This window comes from Nannobrachium achirus (assembly GCF_963921795.1).
Source record: "Nannobrachium achirus genome assembly, chromosome: 6".
NCBI lineage: Eukaryota > Metazoa > Chordata > Actinopteri > Myctophiformes > Myctophidae > Nannobrachium > Nannobrachium achirus.
In genome coordinates, this window is record NC_137815.1 from 61,849,906 (window position 1) to 61,875,046 (window position 25,141).

Consider the following 25,141-nt stretch of genomic DNA (forward strand, 5'->3'; position numbering starts at 1 on the left):
AGGCCCACTTAAAAAACAAAACGCCCTTTTGGCGGCAAATGTGGAGAGTTCACCTTGGATTTTCATCAAGCATGGGGCATACATGCTAGCACGTGGACTACAGTTTATTGCGCTGACACTGACAGCCCAGCACCAGCCAATTAATTTCTTTTCAGAGGAATGGACCCGAAAGAGGAATGTGTAGCAATGTGGCTTTGGAAGTGCTGAGGGGCCCACTACTTCATCCACCGCCAGAAAATGTGTGCTGCCTTTACTGAATAGATAAGTTGTCCTGAAGAGGAAGCAGTCCACTTCGACTCATCAGAGTGATCCTTTTTTCTATTTGACCTCTGCCAAGTCACTTTGAATAAAGAATCTTTATTGTGGGTCAGAATCGAGAGTGATGAGTAGAGAGTGAACTTTAGTCCTTCATATGGATGAAAACTTGAGAGGGACAGCTTCTTTTGACCACATTGATTCTGCAGAACATGACCTAAGAAAGGCTTAATATGGTGAAGCAAATGCAAGTAATTTAAATTGTGAGATTGAGTGAGGGACAGATAAATCAGGTGAGAAAGTGCAGTGAATGGAATATGATTAAAAATGAGAAAATGTTTCATTTTCTCATTCATGTTTAAAATGTCCTTAAAGGCAATGATGACTTTACTCAATGACTTTAGAGTGTCCAATCAGTGTTTCAATGGGAAGAAATGTTTAATTCGAGACATTTTAAGGCACATTTTCCAAGCGTTGTCGAATGAATTACGCACCTCACAGTCTTATTGAGTACAAGACCAAGATAAGACTTTGCATTTTTTATGAGATGGACCCAACATTTATTACATTGTCTGTGTGTCCAAAGTCACTGAAATTGACCTGCAGGTCAAATATTAATGGGAATGAAGAGAGCTAGAAGTTAAATACAAAGTTACTTCAGAAGAAGTTGCCTGACATTCTAAAAACACATTCCTATGCACTCAAAAGAAGCTCAAATGAAAATTTTAAAAACTAAAATGAAAGCCAAATAAAGCTGAATATTTTACCTCCACATCTCGTAGGGTGCACAGATTTGTTTGACTGTGTGAAAAATAAGAATGAAAAAAAGAGAAAAAAAGAAAACAGTATAATAATAATGATTATTATTAGCCTGTAATTAGGTATAATAGGCCTACGTATTATATAATAATAATAATATCAGAATATGTTAGAATTTTTAAAGACCATTAAGATCACATGTTATGTGATCGATCTTAAATGGTCTTTTAAAATCCTAAGCCGTTATGAGCCAACCTAAATAAACTTATTTTACACTTTCAATGATAGTCAGTCTGCTAATGTAGCTTTATAGCCTATTTTAAGTAGGCTACAACAGTGTTTCTCAAAGTGGATTCCAGGGATTCCGTGGGTTCCTTTAGGGGGGTCTAAATGGACCCATACAAGTCTGTAACTCTGACAGTGTACACATGGAACCAAACAGGTCCATTTGGTTCTATTTGTACACTTGAAATTTGAAAGTTTGAGTCTGGGCTACAATATCTGCATTGTACTTCTCTTTGTATGTCATATAATATTATGGCTGTGTGTTTAGAGGCGTGGTGAATGGGCGGCGGCAGCAGCGCACTGCCCGCCCCGTGGGTGTGTTTAAGGCAAACAGACCCTGTGCATCCACCTGCTAGCGCGCTGCTGCTTCTCCCCTACTCAAGAGCGCCTAACTTTCAAGAGTGAGAGTGACATTCACATTCGCTGCGAGGTTGGAGTGGACCCCGTACCACCATAAAGGATTGGAATACATGACATTTTAGGAGCTGTAGATGCTGCTGGATATGCCACACATGTACTGTCTGGCACTCGATCTAGCGAAAGACGTGGCCAGGACATTTTCTTTCAACTGTACCTAGAGCTGATCACTCAGCTACATGACTGACAACTGTCTGTGGGTCACTCACTGAGACACGCTGCTGCGCTCCTCAGGTGTAGAGCAGACCCGTCCACAAACAAACGCACCAGGAATTTATTCATTTTTTCAGCCCTGAGACGATCATCAAGGGCGCCGATCTGATTGGAATTTCTTTTTTGACTCATTGATTTTTACACGGAGGAGTCTGAAGTTGTTTTTCGGATATCTGAAACAAGCAGGTAGGCCAATGTATTTGTTGCTTGTTGGTGGCCTTTGCTTATTAGGTTGACTACTTGACCTTTTTTTTGGAAGCATATAGATATTAATGTCCCCAGGCCTATGCATTTTCTTTCTTTTCTTTTTTTTCTTTTGTAACGAAATCAAAGCCAGCCAATTCGACTCGATATATAGCATAATAATCGCGCCCATATTAATAAACAAAGTAACAATCAAAGCAATTATTATTAACAAGCCTATCAATAGTCTAATAGCCTACTTTATTCTATATTTTCGTTTTAATTTTTCCTTCTTGATATTATAATATTCTACAATTACGCCTATCATAGGCTACATACGCGTGTAGTTTCTTGAGTGTGTTTATAGCCTAGTTTTATTCCACATATTCCACCGTGGAATTTCCACGCATGACCACGGTCCATGTGTCTCTCTCTGTTGATACACGCCCGCTTCAATATAGTTTTATTTTATTGTATTTCATTGGCTTTGTTGGCGACTCACATACGCGCGTCCTTGGGGGAGAAAAGTTTCATTATGTTGTTTTATAGACCGTCTATATAACACATTTCGAGCCAGTTGATTGGAACTAACGAAGTCATTATGCGTTGTGCATGTCTTCCTATTTAGGTCTACTAGTGATTTGAAATATAGTCCTATCAGTGGTTCTCAAACTTTTTCATATCAAGGACCCCCAAATTGAGACTTATTAGCCCTGCCCTCAGACCCCCATTTGAAAAGATATGCCAGGGACCCCCATACGAGATAATTTTTTATGGCTCCCAAACATTTTAATTTCAAGGACCCCCAATTAATGGCATTTCTATCTCTGATACCCCAATTTATATTGTAAAATCAATGTTAATTTAAATCATAGTGTACAAGGGCAACACATACTCTGTTACAGACCCATAAGGTTCAATTTGGTTCCTAACTATCATTTAGCTGGGGACCCCCTGGAACTCCCTCAAGGACCCCAGGGGGTCCCGGACCCCACTTTGAGAACCAATTAAATATAACATCCTCTGAAAGCTTGTCAGGCAAGAACGGCCGCGTGTAGACTATAGGCTATGCTGCGCACAAATGGGTCCCGATGGAATATACGCTCCTTATTATATAGTCCACCGAGCAGATCTATAGGCTCAGGAAGAGAAGGCTAGAATAGTCACTTGAGCTTGAGGTAGTCTAATGGTGGATTTTATTGTCTAAACACGTCAACTTGTGACTATTGTCTTCTTGACTAGGCCTATGGCTACACATTTGGATTATTCCATACGTCCAAAACAAGAAGTAGCCTAGGCCTATTGCTGGCATGAAAACTCATGATGGGTGATTCATGACAATATGTATTTGAGTTGGTTTAACTATTTTCTTCGAAAGAAAATAGTTATGACAGGAAGTAAGAAAGTGCTTGATAGACGTGCCTTGAAAATCATTCCCATTCAGAAATTATGTAGAAAAAAAACATCTTATGCCACCTCCCTACATTTCCCACTTGTCATTTGCTTGTGTGAAATTGGCCTCTGAGAATAGACAGATGTCAGTAAATAGTTGAAGTTTAAACAGCTGGTTATCATGCTCTTAAACCCTCTCAAACTAAATCAGTCTGATGGCCTCGGGTTTGACTTTGGCTCACAGCTCGCCGCCCTCAAGTCAGTGTTTGTGGTGTGAATGAAGTGAAGGGACTTGGTTCTTGCTTGCTAGCATGTGACACGATGACTTGTAGAGCAATTACACTGTCAGCACTCAGCATGCATTTTGGGATACCGTTTTGGAAACGGTAAAGGATGAATTCCCCCCTCCCCCCTCCTATCATTAAGACATACTCCTCACAGTCACCACCACTGTTTGTCTTGGTCATTCATGAGTTTGGAGGGCAATGCGATAATGGTACTGTATGGGGCAACACCCCAGAATACATTCTGAGGAAGAGATGAAGAGAGATGTTAGCCAAGTCACTGTTACTCGTGATGGCTCTACAAAACTATTTGCAGATTAGTGTGCCTGTCATTGGGTTAATGCAACATGTGGAGACCACTGATTCAGGCCAGGGTTAGACTTGTGTAATTTGTTCACAGTCAGCACTTGAGGCTTTCATACAGTGCAAATGACAGTTTGATGAACACTGGTTACACTTTTATAACTGGTAGGACTTGTTTTTGGTTTCCTTTTGAATCCTCCGGTCATTATTTTCTCAGGGAAGAAATTACCTCAGTAACGACCCTAGTCCCTGGTAAGTGCAAACAACCTGGTATTAGGTGAACTTTATAATTACAGAGTAGGACACGGACACTGTCATGAAGTAGGAATGTGTGTTGTGAGTCGGCAGAAGAAGAGACGAAAGGGTACTATCATTACCACAAACACAAGCAACAACAGCAGAGAGATCCTCCCATCAACATGTTCATCTCCAACTGTCTCTGAATGTCTGTATGTCTCTCTCTTTCTCTCTCTCTCCCTGTCTTTCTAACTCTAAGACACACGCACGCACGCACGCACGCACGCACGCACGCACACACACACACGCAAATAGTCAAATATAATATCTGCCAAATGGAATTGTTTACTAAGCAGAAAATGAATGTTGGATTGATTCCAGCGACGCTCTGTGGTCTGGGGTGTGATCCTCCCACAGCAGTGTTGTGTTACCAGAGTTCAGAGAATGGAGGACCCCCTTGAGGACCGTTATTTTGACATCTCTCTCTTTAATTCTCACAAATCCTCTTGATACATACCACGAATGTCATATTCACCATTGCCAATATTCCTATGAACAAATGAAAACCCAGCTCTCTAAAATCATTTGTTATTATTGTCAGCATGAAGCCTGGAGTCTAGGATCTGGGTGTGCGTGCAGGGGCGTCACAAGGGGGGGTAAGTGGGACTGAGTTACTAGGGCCCAAGGTGGAGGGGGCCTTAATAATTTTATACTTTAGCTATTGAAAAATAGCAGATCTACAAGCTCACAGCTACGAGCTTGTAGATCCGCTATTTTTGAAAAGTCGTGAAAATGTGTGCAAATCTTTGAATATATGTATTTTCTAAGCGAACATTTGTAAGTCAAATTTTGCTTCTGGGGGGTCCCTGGAACTAAATGTTATGAGATGGAGGTCCGTGGCCAAATACATATCATTTTGGGGGTCCTTGACATGAAAAGGTTTGAGCACCACTGACATAGAAACATAGATTAAAAAAAAAAAAACCTTTGAAGGATTTGAAATATTCAAATACTTGCACAAATCTTCATGATTTTTCAAAAATAGCAGATCTACAAGCTCGTAGCGCGACACTCGGTGCCCGGCTGTGAGCTTGTAGATCTGCTATTTTTCAATAGTTAAAGCACAAAATGTGAGTGAATCCTTGTACCCAGGGCCCAGAATTCGGTGCGACACCCCTGTGTGCGTGTCTCACACTGTTGTTTTATTTCTTGGATTCTTCTCACTGCACTGCCTGTCTGTGTCTGTCTGTCTGGCTGTCCCCTTGTTGTTCCAGTGGTTGTTCTACTGTTTCTGTGCTGCTGGAGGTTGGTTGACCACTGACCATGCAGCTGGCCGGTGTGTGGATGGCCCACGCCCTCCTGGCACTGTCCAACATGGCCCTGGGGACCACCGTGATTACCAGTGACCCTATGGCTGCACCCAGAGTCTTCATCCCATTCAAAGGTAAGCTTTCCATTTCTGAGTACTTGACTGTTGTGGTTTCGTTTGATTTTGTCAGTGGCTGAAATCTCCCTTGGTTTTGATGTGACGCTGCTGTCACCCCTCTATTCTCTGCGCAGCGTGGTGTGTGTGTGTGTGCGTGTGGGAAAGATCACGCTCTACATGCATCCTTATTCTTTCATCTCTCTCCTCATGTGGTTCTGAACTGCGGCGCTACAGTTCTCTCCGATAATGTCTTTGTTTGATGAAGTCACCCGGTCTATTGTTTCTTACACTCTTGCCATGTGTTTGACTGATGACATGGCAATTAGGCTATTGTAGCTAGCGACTGTGGCTTTTGTTAACGTGACGAAGGTTTAGGAGAGGAGGAACTTGAAGCGTTACCAGACTCTCATGTTCCCCCCACACACACACCACACACACACACACACACACACACACACACACACACACACACACACACACACACACACGCTGACAGGCAGACACAGACGCACACCTCGCTGAAACCTCCCGGCAGTGTTGTAATGCCCTCCAGATGCTTTCACTTGGCTGTATTGTATGAGTAATTAAAAACATAAACAAAGATTGCACAAAAGCAAATTCTGAGGTTAACAAAGACAAACAACAACAGTGTTTCACTAGGCTCTTTGCTATGCCCTTTAAAGCCATATGGTTATTTTTATCAAATCAAATGAAACGTCTTTATATCGTAATCTCAGAAGTGGGGGCAATCAAAGAGAGACAACACAACAGGGAGCACGTACTGTAATAACAATCTAGTCATTATGTGGGTAATCTCCGTTAACGCAGATGTATATAGGGGCTTTGTTTGTGCTTTTTGAGCGGCCTATGATTAGGTTGAGAGGGTATTTGGGGTGCTGAGCGTATTATCAAGCGCAAATTGCCAGGATCAGCCAAGCAGAGAGCGCGGTCCCCAAGGCCTGTTCCACTTGAAGATCAAGCTTGTTGATTAGCAGCCAGAGAAAGGCTAAGGGACTGAACAGCCACACTATTTGCTTTGCTTTCCATTTCCCAGGGCTCCGCGACACACGTTGACTTAATTAAGTGGACTTGTACAGCTCATTGTTGAAGGCATTTTCAGTGTCTTTAATCAAGTTGGATTTAATACATCACTGCACACATATCCAGAGCGCAGCAGTAATTTCATATCCCCCCTACCCTTTTTCTTCAAAATGTCAATCTACCAAGTGTCTTCACTACAGTATATCGTCGGGTTGGAAACCTTGTATGTCCAAAACCGTTTGTGCGGTGCGAGGCGTTGTGTGCTTGTAGATTTGCTGTTTTCACTACTTTTGAGTGACGGCCTTGTATGATGAAGCAGGGTTTTACTTTACACATTTGAAACTGTGGAGATACAAGGTTTTTGCCCAACAGTGACGATATGTCGCTCTTTTTGAAGAAGGGACAGTGCTTTTCATTTCATCTGAATGGCATTCCTGGGAGCAGACTTATTGCGTGTGATTGTATGAGGTGCTTCATTGACTGGCTGAATTGCTCTGAAGCATCTGTGAGAAAAAAAGGTGTTCGACAGCAATATTCTCTAGCTGACGAACGGGGCGGAAAAAGCAAAGACGCTGTTGCTTACCAGTCCGTTCTCCCCTCTAGTCAATATGAATTTCACAGTCTGCTGGTACTGCGTCTCTCAAAGGAATGTAACCCCCCCACGCGCACACACACACACACACACACACACACACACACACACACACACACACACACACACACACACACACACACACACACACACACACACACACACACACACACACACACACTCACAAACTCAATATTATGACTCTCTCCTTAATTGCTTTTTTGAGAGGCCTGTCTCTCACCTTGACCAGCCTGCACCAAATCTCTTACTTCATCATGACATTTTTATTCTTTACTTGAGATGCCAGGTCACCTTTGACCACAAATATAAATTTTGTGGACGGACCTGGACATGTGGTTTGGGCAAACATATGCAGAAGAACTAGTGTTTATTTATTTTCAACACATACTTTTTATTATTATTATTATTATTTTGGTGGGGTGGTTACTGGTTATTTGCTTCCGTTATAATAACACAAATTACGACTATGGCAGTAAAGGTCAACACATGCTCCTACCGTCATCGGGGAATTGCCGTTTCTGAAGGGCTTTCTGAACTAGTTCAGACAGTCAGAACCTGGGTGCTAAGGAGTTCTAAGCAAAGGTTCTGAGACCGGCCATCAGAAGTTCTGAATATCTGCTCCGTTTCCACAACTTCGAATGGAGCGTGTACAGTATTACGCTTAAGTCACTAAAACTAAACTAAAACATAACAAATTGCGGTATCTATTTCGTTGTGTTGACTGGGACTAATACATTTCTTAAACTGATTAGCTCTAGTAAGGGGTTTAGGAACATGACCTCACTTTAAGAGGCCCCCGCTTACCTATTAAAACAGGTGGAGTAAATCACCAGACTTCTAATTTGTTTCCCCAGCCATGTATGTATCGTGTCCCCTTGAATTGTACAACGAGGAACACCAAGTTTTGATACAAAGTCTCTCAGAATTACAGAGTTCCCAATTAATTAATGCCACAGAAGCAGCCAGTTTCCTTCTGCATCTGCTTTGTTTAAACACAACACACTTCACTCAGTGTGAGATGAGGAAGGACCTTGAACGTTAGACTTTGTTTACTCTTATCATACCCTACTGTGCTGAATTCCTCTTGGACATAGGACAGAGATGATAAAAATCCAACCAGTCTGTCTTAGTTTCTGAGTGTAATCAATTCTGGTTGACCCCCCTTTTAAACGAGCAACCTGAGTGTTGTATAGATAGAGTAGGGGGGAAGCTAGCTGCCATAGATAATCAATTTGACTTTTTAGTGGGTAGCTGAGACAAGACCACTACTGCCATCAATCCCCAAGAGAGTTATGTTTCTGTCTCTGCTGCCATCATGTCAAATAATCAAATAGCTTAGCATCGGGGTCTTCAACAGGGGGTCCGGGACCCCTAGGGGGTCATCAGAGTTACTACTGGGGGTCCTCCAAATCTTTGTGTGATAGAAACCTTTTTTTCTCCTTGGTTATATTAACCACTTGAACCCTAGCGTCCATATTCAGAGAACTTTAGCCAAAAATAGCAGATCTACAAGGTCACAACGCCTCGCACTGCGAGGCGTTGTGAGCTTGTAGATCGGCTATTTTTGGGAAAGAGCTTTGGTGTAGAGGGGGAAAGAGTAGATTCATTACAGAGTGAAAGGTCAAGTTGATCAACTATTGAAAGTTTAAGTGGTTAAATATCTGAAAACACAAATTGACATGAATCCAACATACACTGATAATTGTGCTGTCAAACGATGAAACTATATGGAATATACGAAAAGGTTGTGGGGGTCCCTGCTTCATCTCTCTCTCTCAACTAAGGGATCCTTGGCCTGAAAATGTTGAGGACCCCTGGCTTAGTAGAATTACGTTGGTTTGCGCTGGGTCCAGAATGATCAAAGCCATTATTAGTTCAATGTTTCCAATTCAGGTCAGTTGTATTGGTACTTTGGGTCAACAGGATGTGGGATTATTTAGGAAAACCAGTAAATTAAATGCATCTTCCAAATTCATTCTTAGAGAGTGTTTTTGGAACATTCTCAAATCTCAACAACAAAGCAAAACACTGAATTGACAAGCATAACAAAAGTGTGAGAAAATAGCCTACAGCCACTACGCAGGCCACACAGAAACATTACAGATTTATGTGTCGTTTTTCAGATCACGCTTTTTACATCACAGTGTGACAATATCCCTAGAGAATGACAAATCATTTGAACAAACAAATGTGCTAAAAGGCACAGTCCTGGGTATGTTTGGTATTTGTCATGAATCAAGAAGAGAAGCATAACATTACTGTCGGGCAGAAACCTTGTATCTAAAGTTTCATATTTGTATGTTTTTTTCATAAAGTAAAGCTCTGCTTCAATATACAAGACGGTCACACAAGACAAGTGAAAACAGCAGATTGACTTCACGTTATTGATTGCTAGACGTGCCATTCTGCTTAAATGGAAAGATGCTGTCCCGCCTGGGCTTAATCAGTGGCTTTGCGCTGTGATGTCCTGTCTGGAGCTGGAGATGCTGAGGTTCTCAATTTCTGTCTCTGAAAAGAAATTCTATAAGACTTGGAGCCCTTTTATGATGTTCTACCGTAATACCCAAATGGCGTAGTGTGGCGCTTACCTGCTCTGACCAACCCAACACGCAACGAGTTCTGAATATCTATTCCGCTCTCTTCTTACTTTCTCTCTTTTCTCTGTACTAATTTTTATTTTAATTCTTGTTTTATTGAACCTGGTGTGCAACCGTCCTGGGGATTGAGGGTGGGGGGAGGGGGGATAGGGGTCGGGTTTTGTTCTCTCTCATAATGATGTACTCAAATATCTACATGTGATGATGTTTTTTATTGAGATTGTCTACCCGCCTCTGGGCTATTTCTATGTGAAAATATAATAAAAAGATTTGAAAAGAAAGAAAACAGCAGATCTACAAGCACACAATGCCTCGCACCACGAGGCGTTGTGTGCTTGTAGATCAGCTGTTTTCACTAGTTTAAATCATTTTTAAAAATGATAAATACAAAACGGTTTTGGAGATACAAGGTTTCCACCCGACAACGGCGATAACCTGCTTTTGGCCCACATTTAACTCTGACATAATATGTGAATTTATACAGTACATTAAATGAAGCCGATTCCAATCTAAATCCATGCTTACAGTCTTTCCAGGACACACTTAAAACCTGGCTTCATCTGGACTACCAGCCACGTCTAAACAAACATTAATTTCTTCAAATAAAACTGAGAGAAACATTTTGCTATATTTAATAAAACAGTGGTTCTCAAAGTGTACCCCCATTGGTCCTTGAGGGGTTTCCATGGGGTCCACAGCAAAATTAGTTGATATATCATCAAAATCAGTTTAACCACTTTAAGCCTATGATTGGCTATTTGAAAATAGGCGATTTACAAGCTGACATTGCTTCACAATGCGATGCATTGTGAGCTTGTAGATCTGCTCTTTTTTTTAAACACACCTACAGTAGTGTGAGTTTATGAGTTAATTTTAAGAGCGTCCCACCAAGCTTTGCAGGACATACGGACTGACCTACGGACGGACGGACATACATACATACAAAGCCAGATGTGGAATATATTGAAACAATATATGTTTTATGTTGGTCCCTGGTACAAAATATGTTCAAATGGGGGTCCTTGGTCAAATACACATTATTTTGGGGGTCCTTGACACGGACAAGCTTGAGAACCACTGTCATAAAGGCCTGTATCTTACTGTATGTATTTGCATACTACAGGGAAAGTATGCGTGTTGAGTAAAAGCCATCAGTGCCATTCCAGGGATCAGTAAACAGGGGACTTTCTTCCCAGTCTGCCTGGATAAACAGAGCAGGCAAACATTAGTTCAGAATAAACAGCGGCACAGGGTCAAGAGTCTCCATTGATAGTACATTTTCACTTTGAAGAGTCCTGCTGATGGAGGCCACGTCTTGCACCCCAGAGGCCCCAGGTGAATTATCTCTCCTGCACAGTAAAACCATGAGTGTTTAACTGGGAGAGTCTAATCAACCCTCAGGATTTCACCATGTAACTGTACATCGTCATTGTTGGGTGGAAACCTCGTATCTCCAAGTTTCAAATTTGTAATTTTTTTCGCAAAGTAAAGCACTGCTTCACCATACAAGGCTGTTACACAAAAATAGTGAAAACAGCCGATCTACAAGCACACAACGCCTCGCACCACGAGGCGTTGTGTGCTTGTAGATCGTCTGTTTTCACTAGTTTAAATCATTTTACAAATGATAAATACAAAACAAACCGTTTTGGACATACAAGGTTTCCACCTGACAACGACGAAATGCAGCACACCTCTCAGCGGGGTTATTAGTGAAATTTGAGGAAAGCCTTTCAAATGCCATATGACATCGCAGGGCTTACAGCTACCCCTCCCTCAACCGCCACCCGCCCACCAACCTCTCCTCTGGCGTAAACACTACAGACTAGGGCCATGCATGATTACCGTATTCCAAAGTTTTGCTCCGATTACAATTTTTACGAACGATGATTAACAATAACACTAAAGATTGCAGATCTGCAAGCTCACAATGCTTGCGATACAACTAACGGGTTGAGCTTGTAGAGCGGCCACTTTTGTATTTTTTTGCACACACCCTTGTACCACGAAGTATAGAATAGTGATTAAGTTGTTATTCAGACTTTTGTGTCAATTCATTGATTAGTTAGTGCTTATTGAGATTGGCAGATTTCACCCATGTTTTTTCATCTCACTTATGTCACTTTGTCTGCTGACCTCACTCAACAACGAAATAAAAATAAAATAAACAATTTAAAAATATAACAATTCACAGGAGGCAAGCAGTGATCACCCCATGATGTGCACTGCAATGTAGTTTCAAATGCACTACATTGCTAGCCTAGCTGAGCTAGACATCCCATCCATGTTAAAACAAGGTAGGGATACTAGGTAGATACTGCAGTTAGTTAGCTAGATGCATTAGTATCTAGGCTGGCCCCAGGCTACTACATTGCAGTCATTCTTTGAGAGTAAAAGACTAAGAAAGAAGAAGAAGACACGTGTGACATGTGTGATCTTGGCAGGTTGCCCTAGAAAATGTGCCAATCTCAACAGGCACCAACGGTATAAAAAAACCTTGCTTCTCGATTATTTGGTTAGAAGTCGGTCATTTGACATCGGTTATCAGTTTTGATAGCAGACTACAGCAGGAGGGGTAGCTGGAATGTGGGTCAAATTGACCACAACAGTCAAGAATGCTGCAGTGGTGTAGGGTGGATCTTAAATTACCTTTTTTTGATTTTCTTGAGTCTCACCCCCCAATTATGTTCCAATGTACAAAAAACTGCTTTGGTTAAAATTTGGTTGAATTTCAAGCATATTTAGAGGTAGCTCAATCAAGTCAAAGATTGTACATTTTATTGGTCAAAATCGAATTGCACTGCAGGCACATTTAAGTTATACATTACACATTATTCTTATACTAAGCACAGAAATTATAATTTTTAAGCTTACAAATCTAAACACAAATCTGATTACATGTTTGTCATATGTCAAACCAGAATTAATGTATTGTAGGAAATAGCAAAGCAAAGAATGACAAATTGCTATTTTTCATTTAACGTGCACAATGATATGTCTTTATTGCACACTCTTCAATCATACAACACACAACAAGCACACAGCCCCACTTCCTTGTTTACCCCCAAACCCCCCGAAAGTCACTGCAGTATAGCAATTCAGTAGTTACTGATCAATTAAAGTTTGTTTACGGCTATCAGGATACGTGTGCCGATTGTTCTGCACAATTTGCAGCAAGTATTGGAGTTGGGACTCATCTTTAATAATGAGACCACAATATTCTTGTATTAGGGCAACCCCACGCTCTGCATGATCATTGACAACATTCATCGCCTTCACTACAGCCAGAGCTTCTTGGTAGTCTACCCTGGGCTCACACTCATCGGGATCAACGTCAAGGAAGTCATCTGGGAGATCCATCATTTTGAAAAGCACTTCAATGTTCTTCCAATTGTTCCAAGGTCAACAGTAATTATCTTCATATGCCCCTGTTCATGATCTTCATTTCCATCTTTCATGGCTCTCACCATCAGCCTCTTCGTTTGCGCGCTCACTTGACTGTCAAACAATGCAAGTCCGACGATCTCTGGAGCCAAATACCATAAGTGATTGGAAAACTTTTGAGAAGCAGCTTTAGACACCTCAGCATTTATTGATGAATATTCCAGCAACGATTTTAACAGCTGCCAAGTCATTTAGTGGAACGCTGACAGCAACAGGTGCCATCATCCATGCCTTCACATAATTGCAAACTGCAAAAATGCACAAATCCATGCATGCTTTTTCTTCCCTGAAGGCCAGTTTGAATTGGCCATGAAACATCCAGATCTTCATACAATAAATAACCTTTGCCATCCAACGGGCATGATGGGTAGCTCCTGGAGCTCTGAACCGGATACCTCGAGCAGCAAGGTATCCGGTTCATCAATAAATGCTGAGGTGTCTAAAGCTGTTTCTCAAAAGTTTTCCAATCACTTATGGTGAACAGGGGCATATGAAGAGAATTACTGTTGACCTTGGAACAATTGCAAGGAAGAACATTGAAGATTTTTTCCAAGGTGCTTTGAGTGGGAGCCCAGGGAGGACTACCAAGAAGCTCTGGCTGTAGTGAAGGCGATGAATGTTGTCAATGATCATGCAGAGCGTGGGGTTGCCCTAATACAAGAATATTGTGGTCTCATTACTAAAGATGAGTCCCAACTCCAATACTTGCTGCAAATTGTGCAGGACTATCGGCACAAGTATCCCGATAGCCGAAAACATACTTTAATTGATCAGTAACTACTGAATTGCTATACTGCAGTGACTTTCGGGGGTTTTGGGGGTAAACAAGGAAGTGGGGCTGTGTGCTTGTTGTGTGTTGTATGATTGAAGAGTGTGCAATAAAGACATGTCATTGTGCACGTTAAATGAAAAATTGCAAATTGTCATTCTTTGCTTTGCTATTTCCTACAATACATTAATTCTGGTTTGACATATGACAAACATGTAATCAGATTTGTGTTTAGATTTGTAAGCTTAAAAAATATAATTTCTGTGCTTAGTATAAGAATAATGTGTAATGTATAACTTAAATGTGCCTGCAGTGCAATTCGATTTTGACCAATAAAATGTACAATCTTTGACTTGATTGAGCTACCTCTAAATATGCTTGAAATTCAACCAAATTTTAACCAAAGCAGTTTTTTGTACATTGGAACATAATTGGGGGGTGAGACTCAAGAAAATCAAAAAAAGGTAATTTAAGATCCACCCTAGTGGTGCTGCTGCAGGTTTCATTAACAGAAAGTGGATCTGTCTTGTCATTCAGTCACATTTTTCATCTGGACAACCTCTTACCCATCAATCAATCCATCCATCCATCCATCCATCCATCCATCCATCCATCCATCCATCCATCCATCCAACCCCTGTAAAGGAATAGCAGCAAGCTCCTATTTTTACTCCTCTGCCAAGTCTTTGTTCTATATGTGTGTGTGTGTGTGTGTGTGTTGAGGGGGGGATCTCCCCTTCATGTTTAAATGCCCAGCATTCTGGAATGGGTCTGCGACGACGCTCTGCGTGTCCTCAATGTGCTGTAGTTTTGTTTTTCAGAGGTGTTACTATCATTATCATGTGTTTTATCTGATGTCAATGCCCAGCAACAATATCAGTGGATTAAACCTGAAAAACGTGAGCAAAATAAAGCAGCTTAAGAGTTTATTTTTATTTTGATATATAAATAACAATGTTTGCCATCTGTTCATCCGTGGGCTCATCCTACTAACTGACAATCTCCGCAGCATTTCTATTGAATGTTTAAACTGCTTTTAGTACAGTTCACATGGTACATTCACATTAAGTCTGCTCAGTTCAGAGGAGTATATTTAGTGATCAGGCTATCTCAAACTCTTATCACTTCTGACCTGACTAGCTTTGATATCATTCTGAGGTTGGGGCACATTTGTTATTCACTAATATGGTTCAAGTTTTAGCTATAGAATATAAATTTGCATTGCGCATCTACCTCCTGAAGATGGCTACACATTGATATTATATTGTCTCAGGGCGATCGCTGCAAGAAGGTTTCTGGACAGCCTGCGGCAAATACCAGTTTCCCTGTTTCTGCTCATTAGTCTTCATTTGCATGATAACTTCAAGCACTCTTTCACACCAACTTTAAAGGTCAGGTCAGGCATTGGGTGCTAAATGTTGCTGCATGTGTGCACGCTGTTTACACACCGCACAGGTGGCATTGTTATGTGCTTGGGTGAGAGGAAATACCTCCATGCCAGGAGGTGGCAGTAGTCTGCAGGAATCTGCAGTGTAAAGCCAACTGGAAGGCAACAAAAACGACAAAAACAAACAGACAGAGCATTTTCCATAGAGTTATATATAAATAGAGAGCGGACCAGCCCCGCCCCCAGCTATCATTTCAATGCAAGTTTCTCAGTGGCGTTTGAAGCACCCGGAAGACTACAGGAGGAGCCGTTTTGGCACATAAATACGGCACCCTGATTGTTAGGTGCGGATCACGTACGGATCTATGTGCCAAACGTTTGATTGGCCGAGGCCTGAGCAGGCTCACTAGGGTAAACAGTAGCCTTAACAGTTAGCATACGCACGCGCAGTAGCGTTTAACTCGGTTTAACTGCAGTCCCATGTTTGACCACTAGGCTAATGGCTGCTTCAATGCTATACCGTGGTTCTGGGGGCTTGGCATTTTCACACTTTTCATCTGAAACCTGTTTGTCGTCTTGTTGCTATGTTCTCGGGAGAGATATTGAGAATATGGTAATTGGCTCTTGAGTTGAACACACCCCCTGTAGTGGGCAGGGTTTTAGTTTGTTGTGGTGCATTGTTTGTCCGTAATGTTGATGTCCATGCATCACACACACACACACACACACACACACACACACACACACACACACTTTCTGCCGCTCTTGACATTATGACATTTGTGCGACTCTCTTTCGCTGATCGAGCTTGAGGGTCGGGTCAGTGACTCGTGCACACCAAACATTCCACAACCGATTTTCGACCACAGCCTCTTATAGGACTGATGGCAAGATGTCGGCTTGTACCAGCCTTAACACTGCAACAGTCTTGGACCACATGTGAAGACCAAAACACCTCTGCCCCTGTACTGTAGCCTTGCGTCAAGGTTTGGCTGCAATCTGTAGTTACTGCTTGTGAGGGCTCAGTGGACATATTCCTGTGGCAGCAATATAATGACTGACAAAGCAGGGAAAACCACTGTTGCTGTGGCCACAGCCCAGACCTCAGCTTCTCCCCTCATTGCGGTTCGGTTAAAAGTTATATTTAGTGAGTTCCGGATATGGCGCCAGAGGGAGCGGTTGTGTAGAAGGAGAGCTCCCAGACAAGGCCTATTTTATCCCCTTAAATTGCGCATTTTTTTGAAGTTTAAACGTGAAAATGTCAGGGGATGAACGTGCGAGTAGGAGCAAATCAACTCAAAGACTGGAAAATGTAGACAAACAGACGACAGGAAGAAAACGCAACGACAACATGGAGGCTGGGGGGGATCCCATGCAAAGCCTGCAAGCCAGCATGCTAGCAATACACGCCGACATAAAAGCCATCAGGACCGACGTGAAACAAGAGCTGGACAGCTTCAGAACCTCGATGAAGAATGACATGGCAGGTCTCAGAGATGATGTTAATTCTAAATTAAATAAATTAGTCTCCGACCTGAAGGAGACGGCGAGGAACGTCGAGGAGGCCGAGCAACGGGTTTCGAACATGGAGGAATGGAGCACCGAAGCTAAGGAGGTATTGTGCATACTTGTACAAGAGCAGGAGAAACTAAAATCAAGGCTAATAAGTTACGAACAACATTCCAGAAGGGCCAATCTGAGACTGTATTCTGTTCCAGAAGATGTTTGTGAACCAAGCAAACTGATGGAATTTATTAATAATTTCATTAAGAAAGAATTGGCTCTTGACATGGAACTCGGCATACAGCGTTGTCACCGATCCCTCGCCCCCAAACCACCACCAGATGCTAACCCACGTTCAATCGTGATGAACTTTCTGGACGAGAGAACAAAAGAATTGGTGCGTACCACGGCATGGAAGAAGAAAACTGTTCTTCTAAACGGGAAAAGGGTGTTTTTTGACAATGACTGGCCGCAAGAAATACAAAAGAAAAGAATGGCCTATGCTCCGATCCGTCAGGCTCTTCAAAAGAAAGGAATTGCCTTCCATACACCCCCACCAGCAAAAATACGTGTGTTTTACGAAGGAGCTGGGCGAGCCACCGGCCCCAGCGTCACCTACAACAGCGTGGAGGAGGCGAGGTTGGACCTGAAGAGGAGAGGGCTCGCTAGCGACGAGGAGACCGCCGCCGCCGCCGGGGGCACGGCCGCCGCCGAGGATCGGCCACCCGCGGCAGCGGATGATGTTGCGGCTCGCCTGGAGAGGATGAAGGAAATGTCCTGGATGAAAGTAGGGAAGAAAAACTCCGGCGGCCGTCGAGCACGACTGGAGAGAGCCCGACAGAAGCTCCAGGAATTCCGCCGCAATCCAGAACCCCCACCGACATCTACAGAAACCATCACGCAAGAAGCTAACTAAAGAATATCTTTCTGACAATGAAGATCATCAATCTGGTAAGACCAATCCATACTGCACACTAATGGACAAAGTACAACATTGATAAATACCAACAAAAACGGACAGTAAGACTCTGGACTTTAATATATGTCTGTATATATGTATATTTTTATATGTATATATGTGCATATTTATTTTTTATTTTATTTTTCTTGTTGTTGTCGCCGTAAGGCCAAAAGGCAGGTCACTTTTATTTTAATTTTTAATTTTATTTTTTTATTCTCTCCGTCAGGCCAATAGGCATGTTATCATTTTTTGTATTATTACTTTAATTTTCAACTTTTACTTTACAAAGACGGTTAGGAATATTACCTGAATAGGTATCAATGTCTTTCGGAGGTAATAGTTTTGGTTAATACCCGGTAACTAAATATCAGTGTAACTTCGAGTGGATCCATTAGACTTAGGCCTAGCTGATGAATAGTTACTATTATAACTTGGATCCTCATATATGTAGGTATGGGTGTTTTTGTATGTTCTTATATATATATGTATATTATTTGTTTGTTTATGTTTTATTTTTTACAACTACTGTCTCCGTCAGGCCTAAAGGCAGATCATTTTTATTTTTAGGGGATTTTTTGATGTTTTTGTTTTACTCTATCAGGCTAAAAGGCTAAATACTATTTTTTGAATATTACTCCAAGCTAATTTTTCTCAATTTACAAAGACTGTCTAGAATAGTACCTACTTAAAGGTCAATATCTTTTCGAGGTGACGGTCTAGAATAGATTAACACAGAGTGAAAAAAAAAAATCACCTAGAGTAGACTAATGGGCCTACCTGATGAATAACTATCATCATAAATTAACCTTTGGGTTTGACATTAACGGACAGTAGGAACTTGGGTTACTTTTGCTTTATTTGGTTTAGATTTAAGCCTGATGATTAAATATCAGCGCCATTTTGAGGTGTCCTTAAGGGACAGTTGGATTTGGGATTATTCGTGTTCTACTAGAAGAGTTTAGGTTTATACCTGATGATCAAATATCAGTGTCTTTTTGAGTTGATATTGACCCAGACAGTTTAAAATATTACAGGCCCTCTGTCTGGGAAACAAGAGCTCCACCTAGTGTCATGTGCATTGAAGTACGGGAACGGGAACCCCCCAGAAACTTTGCACAAGAGAGGCCCTCTACAGAAATGAGGTTTTCCTTTCTCCACGAGGTACTATTTAAAGAAGTATCCTCAACTTTGGAATTCTCTATCTTTGATTGTTTATTTTTCATTTTAACTATGTTTAATGTATATAACTTAAGGTCTACTGGGGATTACAGTGAAAATGTTTTCAGTTTATTTTTTACTACAATAGCGAACACATGCTACAGCAGGAATATAGGATAATTACACTCAATGTTAACGGGCTACAGAACCCAATTAAGAGAGGTAAATTAATAGCCAAGATGAAAAGGGAAAACCAACAAATAATCTTTTGGCAGGAAACGCATATGGCACGAGGTGAACATGAAAAACTGAAAAAAATGGGATTCAAAAATACGTTCTACTCATCTTACGATAAGGGAAATGCAAGGGGTGTTGCAATACTTATTTCAAATAAGGTGGTATTTCAGCCCACTACTCAAATTGTTGATAAAGAGGGACGATACGTCCTGGTAAAGGGGACCCTTGATTCCAAGGAAGTGACACTACTTAATGTTTATAGGCCGCCAGGCCCAGATAAGCTACTAATCAAGAAGATATTTGGGTTGATTACTACTGAGGTCTCAGGCATACTTATTGTAGCAGGAGATTGGAATATTCAGTTAACGGTTCGAGATTCCTCAAATCCACAAAAGAAATTAAACTCAGAATCACTGTATGTCAAAAAGCTACTTAATGAGACAGGAATGTTTGACGTGTGGAGGGACCTTAACCCAACAGGAAAACAATTCAGTTTTTTTTCACACCCCCACCGTGTCCACAGTAGGCTTGATTATTATTTTATGCTTAATACGGAGAGGCATAGGATTATAGACTGTAAAATAGGGGTTAAAGATGTGTCTGACCACGCAGGAGTATACCTGAGACTTCATTTGGATGTTCGTCCTAAAAACACAGTTTGGAGGCTTAATACAAGTCTCCTAAACGACCCACAATGTCAAGAATATGTTACGAAGGAAATAAGTGACTATCTAGAATTTAATAATACAGAGGAAATAACTCCAAGTGTTTTATGGGATGCAGGAAAAGCTGTGTGGAGGGGAAAGTTAATAATGTGGTCAACTAAACAGAAAAAATTACAACGACAGAGAATTACCGAATTAACAAATAAATTGGAAAGTTTAGAACAACAACATGTGAACTCAAATAACCACCAATTAACAGAACAAATAAACACAACAAAACGAAAACTAAACGAAATACTTGACAAAAAGGTGGAAGTCAAACTGAAATATATTAAACAAAGATATTATGAAAATGGGCCTAGAGCCAAAAAAATGTTGGCATGGAAACTACGGAAACAACAGAATGAAAGATCAATCTTTAAAATTAGGGACCCTGATACTAATAACTTTAGTTACACCACTGAAGAAATACATCAATCCTTTGAAAAATACTATACAAAGCTATACACCCAACCTGAAGCAGCAGAACCAGCACTTGTACAAAACTTTTTGGATTCCCTGGACTTGCCATCAATAGGAGAATCACAAAACAAACTTTTAACAAAAGACATTACAACAACAGAGATTGAGGAAGCTATATCGAACTTGAAAACAAATAAAATGTCTGGGGAAGATGGCTTTCCGGCCGAATGGTATAAAAAGTTCAGTGAACCACTGACACCTTTACTAAAAGAATGTTTTAACCACGTTCTCCAGGGCGGAGAGACACCTGTTTCTTGGAGACAAGCTATAATATCGGTGATCCCGAAACCAGGCAAGGACAGAAAGGAATGTAGCTCCTATAGACCTATCTCTGTCTTGAATATAGACTATAGACTATTCGCCTCAGTAATGGCAAGACGACTAGAAGACATCCTTCCAACTTTAATTGATCCGTGCCAATGTGGTTTCATAAAAAATAGACAGACACAGGACAATATCAGACGTGCTCTGTTCTTATTAGACAAGATGAGCAAAAGCAATGAAAAGTCATTAGCAATTAGCCTTGACGCGGAAAAAGCCTTCGATGCCTGTCGTTGGGAATTCTTATACCTGGTATTGCAACGCCTTGGCTTTGACGAAAAGATTATAACATGTTTTAAGACACTATACTATCAGCCAACTGCCCGAATTAAAGTAAACGGCAGCTTATCCGGTGTAGTCAAGCTGGAGAGAGGTTGCCGCCAAGGTTGTAATTTAAGCCCCGCCCTATTTGCGCTATTCATAGAAGCCCTTGCGCAATCAATAAGGGAAGATACATCCATATCAGGAATTTCACTTTATGGCAGAGAACATAAGATATGCCTGTTCGCGGATGACGTATTGGTGACACTCTCTGACCCAGAGACTAGTTTGCCAAGACTCATGTCACGTCTTGAAACATATGGTACATACTCTGGGTACAAACTAAATATAGACAAAACACAAGTCCTCTCTTTTAACTACTCACCACACAAGAGCGTGCGTAAGAAATACGACTTTAAATGGAATATGGAAGTTATCAAATATTTGGGGATTAATATACCTAAAAATCTGTCTAATATTTACCAAGAAAATTATGACTCAATCACAAAAGATATACAAGCTGACTTGGATAGATGGGTTCCATTGGTATTGGGTTTGTGTGACAGAGTAGAAACCATAAAAATGAATGTCTTGCCAAGGTTGCTATTCTTGTTTCAATCTTTACCTATAGACATACCAAAGAAACAATTTGATAATTGGAACCGTATGATCTCCAGGTTTATTTGGAGGGGTTGTAAACCTAGGGTACGTTTCAAAACACTACAACTACCGAAAGATGAGGGGGGCTTATCTCTACCCTGCTTGGAAGGCTACTATAAGGCGGCTCAATTGAGATATCTAGTCTGCTGGTGTAATGACGAATACGAGGCCAGGTGGAAGGATATAGAATTAGATCAACTGGATGTCCCACTTCAAGCCGTTTTGGCTGATAAAACCCTCATGAAAATGCATGCAAAAGAACTAGGCGATTGGACAAAGGTCCCCCTAAACATCTGGTTTAAGGAATGTAAAAGGCAAAACATAGAAAGAGAGTTAAGGCTTTTGAAGTGGGTGGCATACGATAGAGACTTCGCACCAGCACGGCTAGATTATAAATTCAAACAGTGGATCCGGTACGGTATTACAACATACAGCTCGATCTCATCTACTAAAGGTATGAAAGATTTTCAATATCTAATTGATAAACACAACTTAGGAAAACAAGATCGTTACAGATATTTTCAAATGAGACATCATTACGACAAAAATATAAAAACTGAGAAGGTTGAATCAGATCTCATCAATATTCTCATTGATGCCTACAAGGGCAACACCACCAAAAAGTTAATATCAAGAATCTACTCGAGTATACAGACGGCAGGGAATCACTCCACCCTTTATGTCAAAACTAAGTGGGAAAAAGAGGCAGGTATAACTTTGGAGGAGGACGATTGGTTGAATATATGTAATGTAATGTCCACCACCTCTAGCTCTGGCATTTGGAGAGAGTTTTCATGGAAAAATATGATTAGATTCTTTATTACTCCAAGAAGAAAATATGTACAGAATGGTACTCCGGAATCTGGGGTCTGTTGGAGGAAATGTAATAATACAATGGCTGACCACTTCCACGTATTCTGGGATTGCCCAATAATCCTAACATACTGGCAAGAGATCATATCCGATATCAACACAATAATGGGATTTGAGACGGAATGTAACTTCACCAACATTTACTTGTGTAATATGCCAACCGATCTCAGCACAGCAGACAAATACCTCCTCAAAATATTATTGGTAGCCGGTAAGAAGGCAATAACCCGAAAATGGTTAGACAAAGAACCACCAAAAAGGGAAGAGTGGACAGCCATTGTACGAAGCATTTATGAAATGGAAAAACTTACTTTTTCTGTAAGGCTGTGCTTGGAGAAGTTTTATAAATACTGGCTTAAATGGATACTTTACATGAAAATGGATATTCTGGATATTCTGTGAGACAATCTGTGTACCTGAGTGTGTTATATTTCTACCCCTGTCATGTTTTTAGTTTATTCCCTTGTACATCTCATATCTACCCAACTTTTTTTGTTTTATTTTACTATTCCACCGGTGTACCTGGAGACCTGTCCAGCATGTTGCTGGGACGGGGAATGTGACGTTGGAAAGTCTGTTAACAGGCACACCAGATCTGTAGTTTCTGGAGGATCAGAATGAGGACTTTATAACGGACTGAAGTTGTGATGGAATAAGACCTCTCACACATGGACTGTATGAACCGTAACATAACGAGTGTTTAAAAATTGTTGCATTGTAATTTTTTATTTTCTGTATCACTGCTGCCCAAGTTGACCTGTTTACTATATACAAAAATAAAAAAAACAAAGTTTAAAAAAAAAAAAAGTTATATTTAGTGTGAAACTCTCTTCTCTCCAACAGTCACACAGAACTCATTTGTGCATGTGGTTAACCATTGAATACAGGCAGCAGGGAGGTGGTGGAGGTTGAAATGCAAATGCAGCCCGGTTCTGCCCAACTTCAGTGTGGTTTTGGAGATGTGATATTGCCTATAACAGCATTATTTTATCAATAAAGGATGGAGGAGGGGTGGAGGTGGGGTGGGGATATAATAACGTCTTGGTGGTACAGTAAATATGAGAATAGAAGGAAGTAGGCTACATATTATTAACCATCGAAGCCTGTGAGGTCCAGTCTAAACCCAGTGATCCAGATACCGTGCTAATCCTAGTGTGTTGCACACAAAAGGGAGTAAAGAATTGTATGAGTCCCTCTACTTTGTAATCTGCCTAGATTCAGAGCTCCAGGGGCAAGGTGCAGTATTTAGAAACATTGTTAACCTAGGTTTAGTATGTGTGCGTGCGTGCGTGCACGTGTGTGCACAGCACATGCATGCGTGGGTGGGTGGGAGGATGGGTGGGGGCACGACAGCAGTGTGTGAGTGGCACAAACAAACAGTAGCTCCCTGGCTTAGTAATTAACCCAAACTATTTGTTAATCTGTTGGCCCTCAAAGGCAGGCCAAGAAACCATGCAGAGTATTTTAATGGCAAGCAGCAAGAGGACCTGCCCACCTCTTTCCTTGTTAGTATACGACTACTATACCTACAGAATATATACAGTGTGTGTGTGTGTGTGTGTGTGTGTGTATATATATATATATATATATATATATATATATATATATATATATATTAAGAGTGAAAGAACTAAATCCCATAAACTTTGCGCATACCTTTCCAATACAGTACTTCCAATCAAACAATCTTTTGATTACACTTTTTATTTTGTGGCAATTCATTTTCCTCAGTTAACGCAGGATGTCCCTGGTATAGAGGATAGAGGATGTCTTGTGCATATTATGGCTACAAAGTTGCAATATGTATCTCTCATCCTGCCTGGGTGGTCCTTGTGCTTGGTCCATTTAAAAGCAGCAGAATGACTTGCCTCTGGACTATCTTTCTCTTACATCTGGACAAAGATTGCTGAATGTAAAATATCCATATCCATTGCTACCGTGCTCATTATCTTTCATGCAGAAACTCGGATCGTGTGTGAAGGTGTGTTATGGAGTAAACAGTTCCCTAGGGGCACTGCAGATTCAGGCCAAATCCCCGCTGCGCTCTGCAGGGTCCTTAAACTTCCCCCGTGCGGGGATTCTTCTCTCTGGGGAAACTGATGGTGACAGAGTGTCCTCTAAATATAGCCTAACCCGTCTTTTTGAATGCTCGATTTCCTGGTGCGGTGCCTCGTATCTTTGCCCTCTCCTACTACTACTTGCTTCCTACTCCCACCGTGAAAAAGGGAAGGCCAATAAACGCAAAGCGAGTGGCGTGTCTGGGATTCCTGGCATGGCACGGCTACTCTCTTTTAGCATCCACAAGGAAGAGGCGAGTGTTTGGTGTGTGGACGCTGTCGCCTCTTTGGTCTGGGTTTCAGGCACCCAGACCAAAT

At 41.2% G+C, this 25,141-nt stretch overlaps 1 protein-coding gene across 1 annotated transcript in view; it reads left to right on the plus strand.

Annotated features, from left to right (window-relative positions):
* Window positions 1–1,812: 1,812 nt before the first annotated feature.
* The window catches only part of sema3fb (sema domain, immunoglobulin domain (Ig), short basic domain, secreted, (semaphorin) 3Fb), a 104,603-nt gene continuing 81,274 nt past the window's right edge, over window positions 1,813–25,141 (plus strand). Inside the window, exons 1-2 of the mRNA XM_080728902.1 lie at window positions 1,813–2,115; window positions 5,603–5,772. Coding sequence (XP_080585028.1) covers window positions 5,652–5,772 — 121 coding nt within the window. The 5' untranslated portion in view covers window positions 1,813–2,115; window positions 5,603–5,651. The remainder of the gene's footprint in view (window positions 2,116–5,602; window positions 5,773–25,141) is intronic.